Here is a 12,395-nt window from a genome sequence, read left to right as displayed (position 1 = left end):
GGATGAAATGCCCAGCAACTCTCCCAAACCCACCCAGCAAGGCTTTCCCTTGGAAGTGCAGTTGTTTTGAGAGAGCTTTCTTATGGAATCTACCAAACCTTGTCTTCTTTGTCTGATGCAATTGACTGCACAAGGCAACCCTGGCAGCCCCCAAAACAACAAAACTCTGGGTTTAATCTAATCTGTAGCTGTTTTCCAAGGCTGTTATTCTGCATTCCTGCTTTTGAGGGTGATAAGTTTTCTTCTATTAACTGCTAATCTACTTTCATTATTTTTTTTCTGGAGGAAAAATCCTGTCTTACCCTGGGTAGGTGATCTTTGCCTGTTCAGCAGAGCTGCCACACTCTGTTTTGTCTAACATTGCTTATGAGTGTCCTCCCCAAGTTGTACTTACACAGCTGCTTTTCTCCTGGTGAAAAGGACCTGAGTCATCAGCAACATTCAGAAGCAATGTATGATTTGGTTTATGCCTCCCTAACTGCTGGAAAACCAAGCTGTCTCTTCAGAAGCCAGTGATTCATGTCATCTCCCACATGTGCTTGCTGGGGTATTTTTCTGTGGAGATAGCAGGGGGTGGCAGTGAGGTGGGATTCCTGGCTGAACCTGGGTTCCCCGGTGAAAAGCCCTAATTTTTGCAGGAGATGTTTGAGCTGTTGTGTTACAAGCAGGTAAGTGCTTCTGGAGTCTCCCTGCTTATGTTTTTGAGGATTATGTGGGTGATGAAGGGATTCAGCTGATTATGAATTAACAGCTGGAGCTACAAATGCCTTGAAAGGTGTGATCATTCATCTGTTGACTTGCCTGAGGCTGTCCCAGTCTCTGACTTTTATTTTATTTTGGTAGCTGGAACAGAGTTAACACTGATAGCAGCCTCACCTCTAGGATTCCTTAAAAAAAAAAAAAAAAAGAAGTTTCATAACACTGATGGTATTCTTGCTGCAGACATTCAGTGGTCTTGTCCACATGAAAGCCACGATTTGTAGGATACACGTGTGTCACTGGTTTTGTTTTTTCAGCTGGTGAAAGGACCACAAAGGCCAGGTCGGGTGGGGCTGGGAGCATCCTGGGGTAGTGGAAGGTGTCCCTGCCCATGGGACACCATGGAATGAGATGGGCTTTGAGGTCCCTTCCCACCCAAACCATTCCAGGATTCCAAACAGGGCTCCATTATGCACAGACAGCACTGCTGCTTGGCCTTGGCATCTGCCATTTTGGGAATTCCAGGAAAATACAAGGTTTATGGCTCTTTGCTTAGAACACTACAAACTCCAGCTGTCCCAGACAGAGCAGGCAGATCACAGCGCAGTGTCTTCTGCTGGCCTGGAAGTGGCCACACACCTCATGGTTCCTCCAGGCTTTTCACACTCCCAGTGCCCTGCTCTGGCAGGGAGGCATCATGATAATTGCAAAGGTATTTTCTCTTGTAGAACCATTGTACCAGACAGAGGGATCTTTGCAATGCTTCCTGCAGAAGTACCTGATTTATTGGATTATTTTTTTTCCCTAGGACAGTATTTAATTTAATTCTGCTGTACATCCTAGCGTTCCTCTCGGGAAGAGGAGCAGGCAAACATTCAAGGAAAGCTCCCTGCAGTGTCACCAGGGATTTCTCTCTTCAGTCAGCTCTGTTGTCCACATGTGCTCTCCCATTTTGCCATCTCATCCTTTTTTGGACCAGATGTGTGAGCCCAGGGCTGACAAAGCTGCTGTTGCTTGTGTCAGTGCACACATAGATCATCAGAGCAGGGCCACATACTCACGGCCAAGATAGGAACAAACTGCAAATGTCTGTATGGAAAGACCTTAAAAATGTTCTTTTTCTTTCAAAAGATTGGTGGCTTCTTCCCTGATTAGAAGTTGTTTGAGCAGAGTTACAGCAGATTGTGTAAATTTATATTTGACAGTACCTGCTGAACACATCCAAGTTGTGGAGCTGTGCTGTGTTCTGCAGTTTGGATTTTTAATATCTTGCTCTATCAATCTGTCGTGCCAGGCAGGATAGGAGGAGCCTGAACCTGAACTCCTCTTGACAAGCTGATTTATGTCTCCCAGAGAGGGAGTCTGAGTGGTTATTACTGTGGTGATGATTCACCTCCTCCTTTGGCTGCATGCCGTGGCTCTGCTGGAGGAGCTGGAGGCCACAACTCTTATTCCAGTGATGCCTCAGGTTTGAGCTTTTATATTTTTCAGATTCTGTGCTGCTTTAGTGTGTGGGTCTGAGCTTCACATTAAGGGATGGTGAGCTCTCTTCACAGAACAGGGAGACAAAACAATTCCTTCTCCAGCTGGGCACCAAGGACAAATGATCCAGATCTCAGCCCCGAGAGCACAAACAACGTGGGCTGGAGAGAGAAAAACAAGGATGGGACTGCATGGGCTGGAGCTGGAATGGGACAATGAACTGCAATGTGCAAATGGAGCAGAACTGATCAAAGTGAGAGACCCCGTGAGCGGTCGTGCATTTTGGGACCATTTTGGTTCATCCTGGGTGCAGCCCTGGCTGGGCTCTTGTGCTGCCCAAGGTGGATCCACTGAGGAGATCCTTTTAATAAATCCCTGCTTTATTCTTTAATTCTGTCCAGCCTCTGCTCTAGGGCAGCCTTCTCAAGGCATCACCAGCCCTGCTGTGGTTGTGCTGGAGCTGCACAGGGTGATAAAATCAGGTGTAGTGTAACCAGGTGGGGCTCCCAGAGTTGTTCTCATCAGCGGTTCTTCTCCTGAGGATCTCAGGTTGTTTTTCCATGACTATCCCAGAGCATGGCTCTCACCTGAGCACATGCTCACCTGGCCCAGGTAGGTGGAGCAGACAGGGATTCTGCCTCCAGCAGCAAAGCAAACTGGGACATTTCTGTGCTTTAGTGTCACCTTCTGCCGCACTGGGTAAGACATGGATTCCCCCAGGGATCCCTGAATCTCTTGGGAGAGGCCTTACAATGCACAGGCTTGTTGAGTTTTTATCTTTTTTTTTTTGTCAGGGTTGAGATGAAATGTGTGAGATGGTATTTCTTGTTTGGACTCAGATGTTTATTAGTTCTTATCTGTATTACAGTTTCACAAACCCTGAATTCTACAGCACTTCACCAACAAACTACAAAATGGAGACTTATCTCTCTCTGCAAGGTCTTTTAAGGATAAGCTGTTTAATTAAGAAATGACACTTAAATTATTTTTACTTTTAACTCAATAACTTAACTACTTGTGACTTGCAATGCAGACTGTTTTATCTAATTACACAATATTGCTTAAACTCATGAAGAAGGTGAAGAAGAAGGACTAGCTTCTGCTCTGAAATTTTTATCTTGCTTTGTATATTTTACTAAATTTGAAAATCTTAAACTCTAAGTTTTTTACTATGTGATATTACACGCTTTTATTCAAACTACACACCTATAGTCTTAGTTTTATCATTTGATTTGGAAGCCTTTTCTATGGCCTCAGGTCAAATACAGTGTCAAATACAAATACAGTCAAATACTTGGGGGTCAGTGCCTGTCAGTACAGAAAGTCTAAAATTCTCAGCAACCAGGCTTCCAACATGGACTGTTTGATATTGTCATTGCAAGTGTTCAGGCTTCCAAAAAATTCATTAATTCACCTGTTTGCAGTGGTCTCCTGCAGCTGAGGCTGCTCACCTGGGAAATGGTTTTCAGTCCCTTCCTGTTGTGGGACTGGTGGGGCCAGGAGAGGAACAAGAGCACAGGTCACAGCCCACATCCTCACGTGCCAAGGCTGAGTTTTTGGAGTGAGCAGATGAATTCCCCTCTGGCTACAGCTTCAGGCCAGTGTGTCATTTCCAGCAGTGTCCACGATCTCCTTTTCCCATCACTACCATTTCCTTTTCTCTGTCCTAGGGGCTGACTTTTGAGGAGGTGGAGAACTTCTTCACTTTTCTGAAGAACATAAATGACGTGGACACGGCTTTGAGCTTCTACCACATGGCTGGAGCTTCTCTTGATAAAGGTATTAAAACCTGTGGGATGTTCAGGGGCTGAAAGCCTGAGGGAGCACAACTCATGCCATGTCTTTTGGAGCTGGGAAGATGTCAGACAAGCCCAGGCTGATAGGTTAAAAATGTACCCAGATTTCAATTCCTCCCTGTAATGAGGTGCTTAGCTCGCTGCATCCATGGATAAAGAGGGATTTCAGGTTTTCTACTTCCATAGTTTTAGATACAGGGAGAAGAGAGGCTGATGTGTGTAGCCTGAATGGATGAGGAAGCAGTGGTTTCATGGTGGTTCCTTCAGAAGGACCATTCTGCTGTGTGCAGAGGCAAGGTGACCTAATGAGTGTGCCACACGCTGTGGCTCCCAGGGACACCACTGTTTCTTCTTCATCCCCACCTTCTGAAGTGACCTTTTTTTTCTCCTTCTACAAAGGACTTCAAAAATGAGTGTAAAAACATTCTTGCAGAGTTATCTTCTGTGGAGGTCTCTGATCCACATGGCAGAGGCACAGCAGCAGTGGAGCTGGTGGTAGGAGCTGCTCAACCCTTGTTTCGTTTCAGCTTTGCTCAAAAATCATAGATTTTGCCTAGAGATAAGGGCTGGATGCTGCATTTCTGATTGGAAAGCCAAGCAGTGGCAAACACCTTTGGAGCTCCTGGGAGTGCTGGGGGGAAAGAGGAAGAACACTGGAACACCACTGAGGTCCCAGACTGAGCATTAAAGTCTGTCCAGAGACTTTATTCTATTTCAGATAACCCACAGTCCAGAGCAGTGGGCTGAATAAACCTCAGAGCTGGTTTTTTCCTGGAGAACTTGGTAATAATGTGGTTTATTGATCACACCAATCCATATCCTTCTCATCATGTTTCCTTTTCTGAGCTGGTCTGTCCCAGGTATGCTCTTAGATCAGACATACTGATTAAAAAAAAAAAGGCAAAAAAAATCCCCAAAATATATTTCAAACCAAGTCCCACTCTGCTGCCAGGATCTGCCACAAGTGCTTTGGTCTTCGGGTTTTTTTAAGAGGGATTTTTTTTTTTAACAGATTGAGAATATTAAAAAAAGATGGCAAACTCATTAAAAGATTTTTAGGCTAAGTGGAAACTCTTGTCTGCTACGAAGTTGAAGCTGATTCATTTAGGCGGCTGCAGAATTAAACATTTTGGAAGTCAGATATTCCAACTGCTGCTGTTGGGGGGTTATTAAGGCATTAATCGGTTTTGGGGCAGTGCAATTACAGAGAGACACAAATGTGTCACATTTCTTCTTATGTGTGTCAGCAGCCCTTCTCATCTTACATTTTTTGGGGGAAAATAATCTGTACTCTTTGGTTTAGATAATCATTGCCTTAAGACTTAAAAGAACCTGATAGGATTTTCTTTCATTTAAAAGTTTTTCTTTCATTTAAAATACCTGCTGCTGCTGCTGCTCTGAGCCCTTTCTGCAGCATCCCAGAGGAGGTAATAGTCCAGCAAATCAAATTTACTCAGTGCCTACAGGAAATTAGCATTTATCCTGTCATGGAATATACATTTTTCCAGAATTTACGTCTGTGTGCAGTTGGTAAATCAGTGAGATTGCTGTTTAATTATGTGCCATTAATGAGCTTGTGCAGCCTCTGAGCTGGGAGTGTTTGTCTGGGGTAAGGGAACCTGCCTTGGGCAGGGATCAGATTTAAGTAAACCATAAATGGGGTGTGCCCTCCCAGTAGTGAAGCTTTCACAAGGTTGCTGGTTACAAACTACCAAATGTAAAAATTACACTGGGATGTGGGCTAGGAAAAGGTTAGTATGTGTAATAATTTGCTGCTAACAATACAGCAAACATTATTATGATTTTAGAAGGGCTGTTTAAAATTTCAGAGGGGGAAAAATGGCTGGTACCAAACAGCCAGAGCTTGACAGCCTGTTTTTTGTGCTGAATTAAAGTTGCTTCTTCTTCTAAAAGGATCATAAACCTGTCTTTTAATGACTCATTTAAAAACACCCAGATTATTTGTTAGCCCAACTTTCATTTTCCCAGCAACATAATAGCTGTCATTCTCCTAAATCATAAGCATTCCTTAGAAGACTTCCCCAGCCTGGGCTCACAGCTGGAAGCAGGACAGGAACTGAATTTGGTGCTTATTCCCCTTTTAGGAGGGTATGAATTGCACTTTTTCTGGCACTGTGTGCAGGCAGGCTTTCCAAGCAGCCCTTCTGCCAGCAGAGAGCTGTGGAATAACTCCTTTGGGGTTTAGGGCGAGGCATGGATGGGCCAAAGCACGGGGAGAAGCTGAGCCCACTGCTGATGTGTGCCTTGGAGCAGGGCTGGAGCCCCAGAGAGGTTCATGGAAAATCATTTTGAATGATGCTGCTTGGAATGGCTGCAGAGTGGACAGGGGATCAGGAAGGGGGCAGAGGTGAGCTGGAATGCAGTCATGGAATTGCTGCTTGCTTTCCTCTGCCTTGGAGAGGGATGGAAGAAGTCAGCCCCCCTGGAAGCACAGCTTGGATTGCTCCTCTGGAATAATGGCAGTGCTGGTGGTTGGGAGGGCAGGGCTTGGGAGGGGTCTCTGGAGACCCTGGTGTCCACCAGGATCCCCTGCAGCCGCTGGCCCTGGGCCACCTGCAGTCAGGTTTGGGATGTCTCCAGGGAATCTTCTTTCTTTCCATATTTCTGGCTGTGGATGTTGCACAAACAGCTCTGCCTTTAGTCTGGCAGCTCTGCTTTTTTTTTTTTTTCCCCCCCTCCCTGATCTCCGTGACTTTCTGTCATGCTGCCTTTGGTCTCAAAGCAGCTTCTGCTCAGCTGCAGGGCTGCAGTTTGAGAAGACCAAGGAAAATGTGCTGTGCACACAGGATTGCACAAGGCTTATCCATCTCTTTCCTGGATGGGTGTTCCAGCACGTACTCATGCAAATGATTTGTAAAAAGTTAAATAGATTTTGGTAGCTAAACTGCCAGTGATAGCATCCAACATTTCCAACTGGGAGCCTTGAAATGAAATGTGTGCATCAACATGAGGCTGATTTCTGGGAGCCCAAAACACATGTCCTGCCTTTCCATCCTGGAATGGCCCGGGGCAGGGAGCTCTGCTCCCATCACCCCAGTGCCATTTGGGAAACAAAGGCAGCAGCCCAGCTGTCCATTCTTTTGGCCACATGTGTGATTAATGCCAAGTTGGAGGGAAGAAGTGAAGTTTGCCATCTGGCGAGGCTCTGGCCTGGAGCGAAGCCCCGTTCGCAGGCACTCGGTGAGGCATTGCTCACGGTGCAGTTCTGGGAATCAGAGTGGAAAAAAAGGATAACTGTGTCAGACTCTAAACTTGCATAAAATCACTCAGATGGCTCATTCAAGGAACCATTAAAGGAAGGGAGATACCAATGCATGAAATTTTAGAAGCTTTTTAAGATACAAATGTGGAACTCATTTTTGATGATATGAAATCCAGGAGAATTTCTGTCCCAGAGCCCCAAACCTGGACAGGCTTTAAGAGATGTTCCCCAGGCAGCACCTATTTCATTTTGTGAAATGGTAAAGAAATTACTCCAGCAGGTTTGCTTCAATTTTATTTGCCTCCCCGAGCTACCTTGTGGTCTGGAGCACGTGTGGATGTGAAAGCAGAGACACTTTCCCTCTTTCTTATGATTCCTTAAAAACCAGCACAGCACAGTCATGCAGCCCCTGTGAAGTCATTTTGGCATCAAGCAAGAATGCTGGGATGGAGCTGACACTTGTGCAGTTGGATTAATAAGAGAGGAAGCAGGAACTGGTGGCCATGAGTACAAGTTCCATCTGGGAAAACTGTGTCTGTGAAAAATAAGCAGGAGGGGAGGGATCAGGAGACTCCCTGCAGAGATGGAAGGAGTGGGTAACATCTCAGCAGAAAAACATAACTCATAATTAAAGGAATTAGGACAAGGGGCAATGGTTTTAAATTGAAAGGGGAGATTTTGATTTGGTGTTAGGGAGAAATTGCTCCCTGGGAGGGTGGGCAGGCCCTGGCACAGGGTGCCCAGAGCAGCTGAGGCTGCCCCTGGATCCCTGGCAGTGCCCAAGAACAGGCTGGATGGGATTGGAGCACTTGGGACAGTGGAAGGTGTCCCTGCCCATGGCAGGGGGTGGCACTGGATGAGCTCTAAGGCCCCTTCTAACCCAAACCATTCTGGAATTCTGCGATGAAGAAATCATTCTAACTTTATTTTTCACATGTAAGGCTACAGCCATAGGGTACCTAGGGCACCAGGAGGGGAGGATGGCATCAAGGTGAAGCACCTTGAGAGAAGTTTTTCATTTCCAACAAATCAAATGAAATTTGGTGTTACTGTCTGAGGAAATACAGAGTAATAACTGCTGACTGGAGCTACATCACTCATGGAGAAAAGGAATTTCACTCAAAAAGAATAATTACATGGGAAAAGCAGGGTCCTAGTTGTGATTATATATATTTTACATATATACAATGCATCATTTCAATTTTCCCCTGCATTATTTAGTAAAAGGAGAGGTTTTATGGGGAAAAGGACCTGATGGTGGCTGTGAATTCCTATCAGAAAACCCCAGATTTCACTCATGGGAGCAGAAACAAGGTAGAAGGTACCAATAATGTAAATATCAATGAAAAAAATCCCAATAGAAATATTTTATGCAGTTTGTAATTAATACAGTTACAGTATATATTGGATGATTATTTTTTCCTTTTTGACACACTTAACTCTTCAAAATTCCTGAAGGACTGGGGGTGCAGAAACCCATAAGGATGATGTGGAGGAGAGCAGAGGCTGTTGGTGGTTTCATTCTGGTTTTGTGATGCACCAGTTCCCTCTTTTCCCTTGCTCCACAGCTAACCATTGATCCCAGTTGCTGTGGATTGCGTTTCCTTGGGTCAGGCTTTGTAGAGAAGCAATTTAAATACGCTCACACCAGCCTAGTGAGGGGGCTTTTTTTTTCCCCATTTGTGCAGCAAAATCAACTGCCTAACCCTGCCAGATTGATAGCTCCATGGATTGCCCTTTTCTAAAGATGGGAATAAAACTCCTGCTTGCTTCTCTGCTGCGAGTCTGGGGAGAAAAGGGAAATAATTCCTTACAACTCTTTCTTTTATTGCAGGGTTAATCTGGTCTGCTCCCTGCAGGCAGGTGGGTGGGTTTGTTCTGCAATTACTGGGTTGGAACAGGAAAAGCAGTTTTTGGAATTCCCTGCTTGGTAGAGTTGAATGCTTGATAGCATTCCTTGGAATGCTGTCAGAAGGAGCTGCCTCGTTGATCAAGCTTATTCCAGGCCTCTCTGAAGACACAAAGGCCATTTTCCACAGGAGTGCCCTGCTGTGGTTGGCACATCCTGCCCCCTGTGTGACCCTGTGCCCTCCCTCTGTTGCAGTGACCATGCAGCAGGTGGCCAGGACAGTGGCCAAGGTGGAGCTGTCGGACCACGTGTGCGACGTGGTGTTCGCGCTCTTCGACTGTGACGGTGAGTGAGCACCCTGACCTCAGCCAGCCTGGGAGAGAGTCAGTCCAGGGCAAGGAATCCAGGGGAAAAGGGCTCTTCTTGCCATGCTCTTTGTCCACGGATCTCTGGTGATCCCCTGTCGGATTAAGCTCTTTTCTGACCCGGAGATGGGGCAACTGAGAGGTGTTTTAAAACCTTTATTCCATTTCCAGTCTCATGTGAAGGGTGAGACAATACAGATGTTATAACTCACACCATCACAACCAGAAGCCAACCATTTCCTAATTACAGTACACTATAAGTGTTTCTTGGCCTATCAGCTTTAGCCACACCATGCTGTAGATGCCTTAAAGCCGATCATCTAAAATTACCCCTCGTGGGTCCCCTACAATGCATCTTTCATAGTTCTATTTCTCCACAGTATCCAGTCTTTTTTACAAGGCCATCCTTTGAAACTTGTTGCTGGTTCCATTTCTCTCTCAGCAATGTCTGTCCCATTCCATGGCATTTCTAAGTCAGCATTTCTCATCCCAAAGTGTGCATACAGATGCGCACTGTGTGAGCCTTCTGTCAGGCTCGGAGAATTCTCTACAAATCCATTTCCCACATTCCCCCTGCCCTTTTGGGAAGGGTAGCCACCCTGTGAGATGTGGATGTTGGAGCACAGATTGGGAGGGTTTGGTGTGCACACTTTGCTTTTCACCCCCAGAGAACTCCAGTTGGTTTAACAAAATGAACTGTTGTGCTCCAGTGTTGGAAACGAGCCGGTCTGGGGCTTTATCTCCAAAGTCCTAGACAAATGTCAGCTTAGTTTTTAATTAATTAGTAGCAGCTCTGTGCCCTGCTGGGAAGCTGGCTTTGCAGAGGGTGTGAGTGCCCCGGGGTAGTTGTTGTCACACTGAAGCACTCCTGGCTTGATTTCATGGGAGTTACTGGAGTCTTTGCCAGGTGACAGCAATTCTGACTTGGAAAGAAGGAAATTCTGCATTTGCCCAAAAGTGCCAAGCCAAAATCAGAGTCCTGGCTGGCACCCTGCTTCTCCAGCACAGTCACCACCATCTGGCAGCTCTGAGTGGCAGCACTGCTGCATAAGTAGGAACATTAAAAAATGTATTTAATTAATTTATTCCTTGTTGTCCCTCTTGGTTTCATCCCCGCCTGCTCTCTTGCGCCTTTCTAAGGTCACATCTCCTGTTTTATTTTCCCCTGTGCTTCAGTACCACTGTTGTGATACAATCTTCACACCAGATGATCAGGCTGGAGATTAGAGTGAGCTGAAGTGTATCCAAATAGTCCCTGTTTGCCTTCTCTCAGAAGAGAATCTCCTAAATATTTTCATAGCAAATCTTTGGGGGGAAAGACTGGTTGTCAGAGGAGTCCCCAAGGAAGAAACCAAGCAGAAAAGCAGGCACAGACGTCTTTTTATTATTATTATTATTATTTTGTTGTTTTCACTCCATCAGTGTTTACAGACATTAAAAACTTGCAGCACTGGAGGGAATTTTGCTCAGCCCTTGATAGTTTGCTGGAATTTTGCTTCCCAGTGGCTGCGTTCTCCATAACCTCATTTATCAGACCAACAAATTTTCCCTTCTACTCCATTAGAAAAAATTGTGCATCCATAATTTCCTAAACCGCTTAAAGCAGTGTTTCCTGGGAGGACAAGGCTATTTGGTTTGCATTTGCTTTTCTGCCTCCTGCAGGCATCCATGGGGTTGGGATTTAAACTCTGTGGCTCGGGAACCCTTGCTCAGCAGGATATTTTGGGAGGTGGGAGCCTAGTGTGGTCTCAGTTTCTGCAGGAAAGGAGACACTCATGGCTGCTACCCTTTAAAGTTATCATTTCGAGGAGCTTGCTGGTGGGTCTCTGATTGTTTTCCTCCTTTTTGCAGGGAACGGGGAGCTGAGCAACAAGGAGTTTGTTGCCATCATGAAGCAGCGCCTGATGCGAGGCTTGGAGAAGCCCAAGGACATGGGCTTCACACGGCTCATGAGGGCCATGTGGAAGTGTGCCCAGGAGACAGCGTGGGACTTCACAGCTCCCAAGCAGCAGTAGCAGGGTTGGGAAGGAGCAGCCCCATTCCCTGGATCAGCCCATGGGCACAGCGGGGTGGCACCAGGCTCTGGAGAGCCCAGGCTGGCTGTACCCAGGAGGGTTTTGTCAATCCAAGTTAGAAATCCTGCCTGCTGGATTTGCTTGCTGCTGGCTCCTTCATATTCCTCTCTCTCAGGAACAAGGAAAGGACTTTTACTGCCACCACCTGCACGGCGTGATGTGCCCTGCTCCAGAGCTGGGCCCCAAATCACCTTTATTTAATGCTATGAAAAAATGGCATGGGGGGGATCTTTTGATTCTCAGACTGCTCCTCGGAAAAGCCAGGCAATTCCTGGATTTCCTGGATCCCAGGCCAGGATTTCAGCCAGCCAAAAGCTCCGTGCTGCACCTGCTGCAGAAGGGCAGCTAAAAGTAGTGGAGCTGCCTTGCACAAGCCTCCTGCTGCAGGAGCTCCCTAGCTGATCTCCTGAATGGGGAATTGCACTGGGAAGGGCTGACAGGCGTGGTTTGCCAGGTGCTGTCCTGTAAAATACCATGTAAAGATGTTGCTCACAGCAGCCTGCCTCTGTCTCTGCATTGCTCCAGATCCTCCCCCAAGGCTGAGGCACTGAAGATGGGGTGTTTTGGAAGGAGAGGGGGGATGGAAAGACAAAGGGGATCAGTCACTCCTGGAATACTTTCCTTCCCCAGCACAGGAAGGACCTGGAGCTGCTGGAGAAAGAAGTCACCAAGGTGATCAGAGGGATTGGAGCAGCTCTGCTGGGAGGAAAGGCTGGGAGAGTTGGGATTGTTCAGCCTGGAGAGAAACTCCAGGGTGACCTAAATGTGGCCTTGCAGTGCCTGGAGGTGACAAGAAACATGGAGAGGGAATATTGACAAAGGCCTCAAGTGCCAGGACAATGGGAAATGGTTTCCCACTGCAGAGAGCAGGAATGGATGGGATATTGGGAAGAAATCCTTCCCTGT

General features: G+C 46.4%; 1 protein-coding gene across 1 annotated transcript in view; it reads left to right on the top strand.

Annotated features, from left to right (window-relative positions):
• MICU1 (mitochondrial calcium uptake 1) overlaps positions 1-11,986 on the top strand; it is an 87,907-nt gene extending 75,921 nt beyond the window's left edge. Inside the window, exons 12-14 of the mRNA XM_068196960.1 lie at positions 3,852-3,960; positions 9,305-9,394; positions 11,266-11,986. Coding sequence (XP_068053061.1) covers positions 3,852-3,960; positions 9,305-9,394; positions 11,266-11,429 — 363 coding nt within the window. The 3' untranslated portion in view covers positions 11,430-11,986. The remainder of the gene's footprint in view (positions 1-3,851; positions 3,961-9,304; positions 9,395-11,265) is intronic.
• The last annotated feature ends 409 nt before the right edge of the window (positions 11,987-12,395 follow it).

The sequence above is a fragment of the Anomalospiza imberbis genome, chromosome 8 (genome assembly GCF_031753505.1).
Source record: "Anomalospiza imberbis isolate Cuckoo-Finch-1a 21T00152 chromosome 8, ASM3175350v1, whole genome shotgun sequence".
NCBI lineage: Eukaryota > Metazoa > Chordata > Aves > Passeriformes > Viduidae > Anomalospiza > Anomalospiza imberbis.
This window is presented reverse-complemented; position numbering and strand designations above follow the sequence as displayed.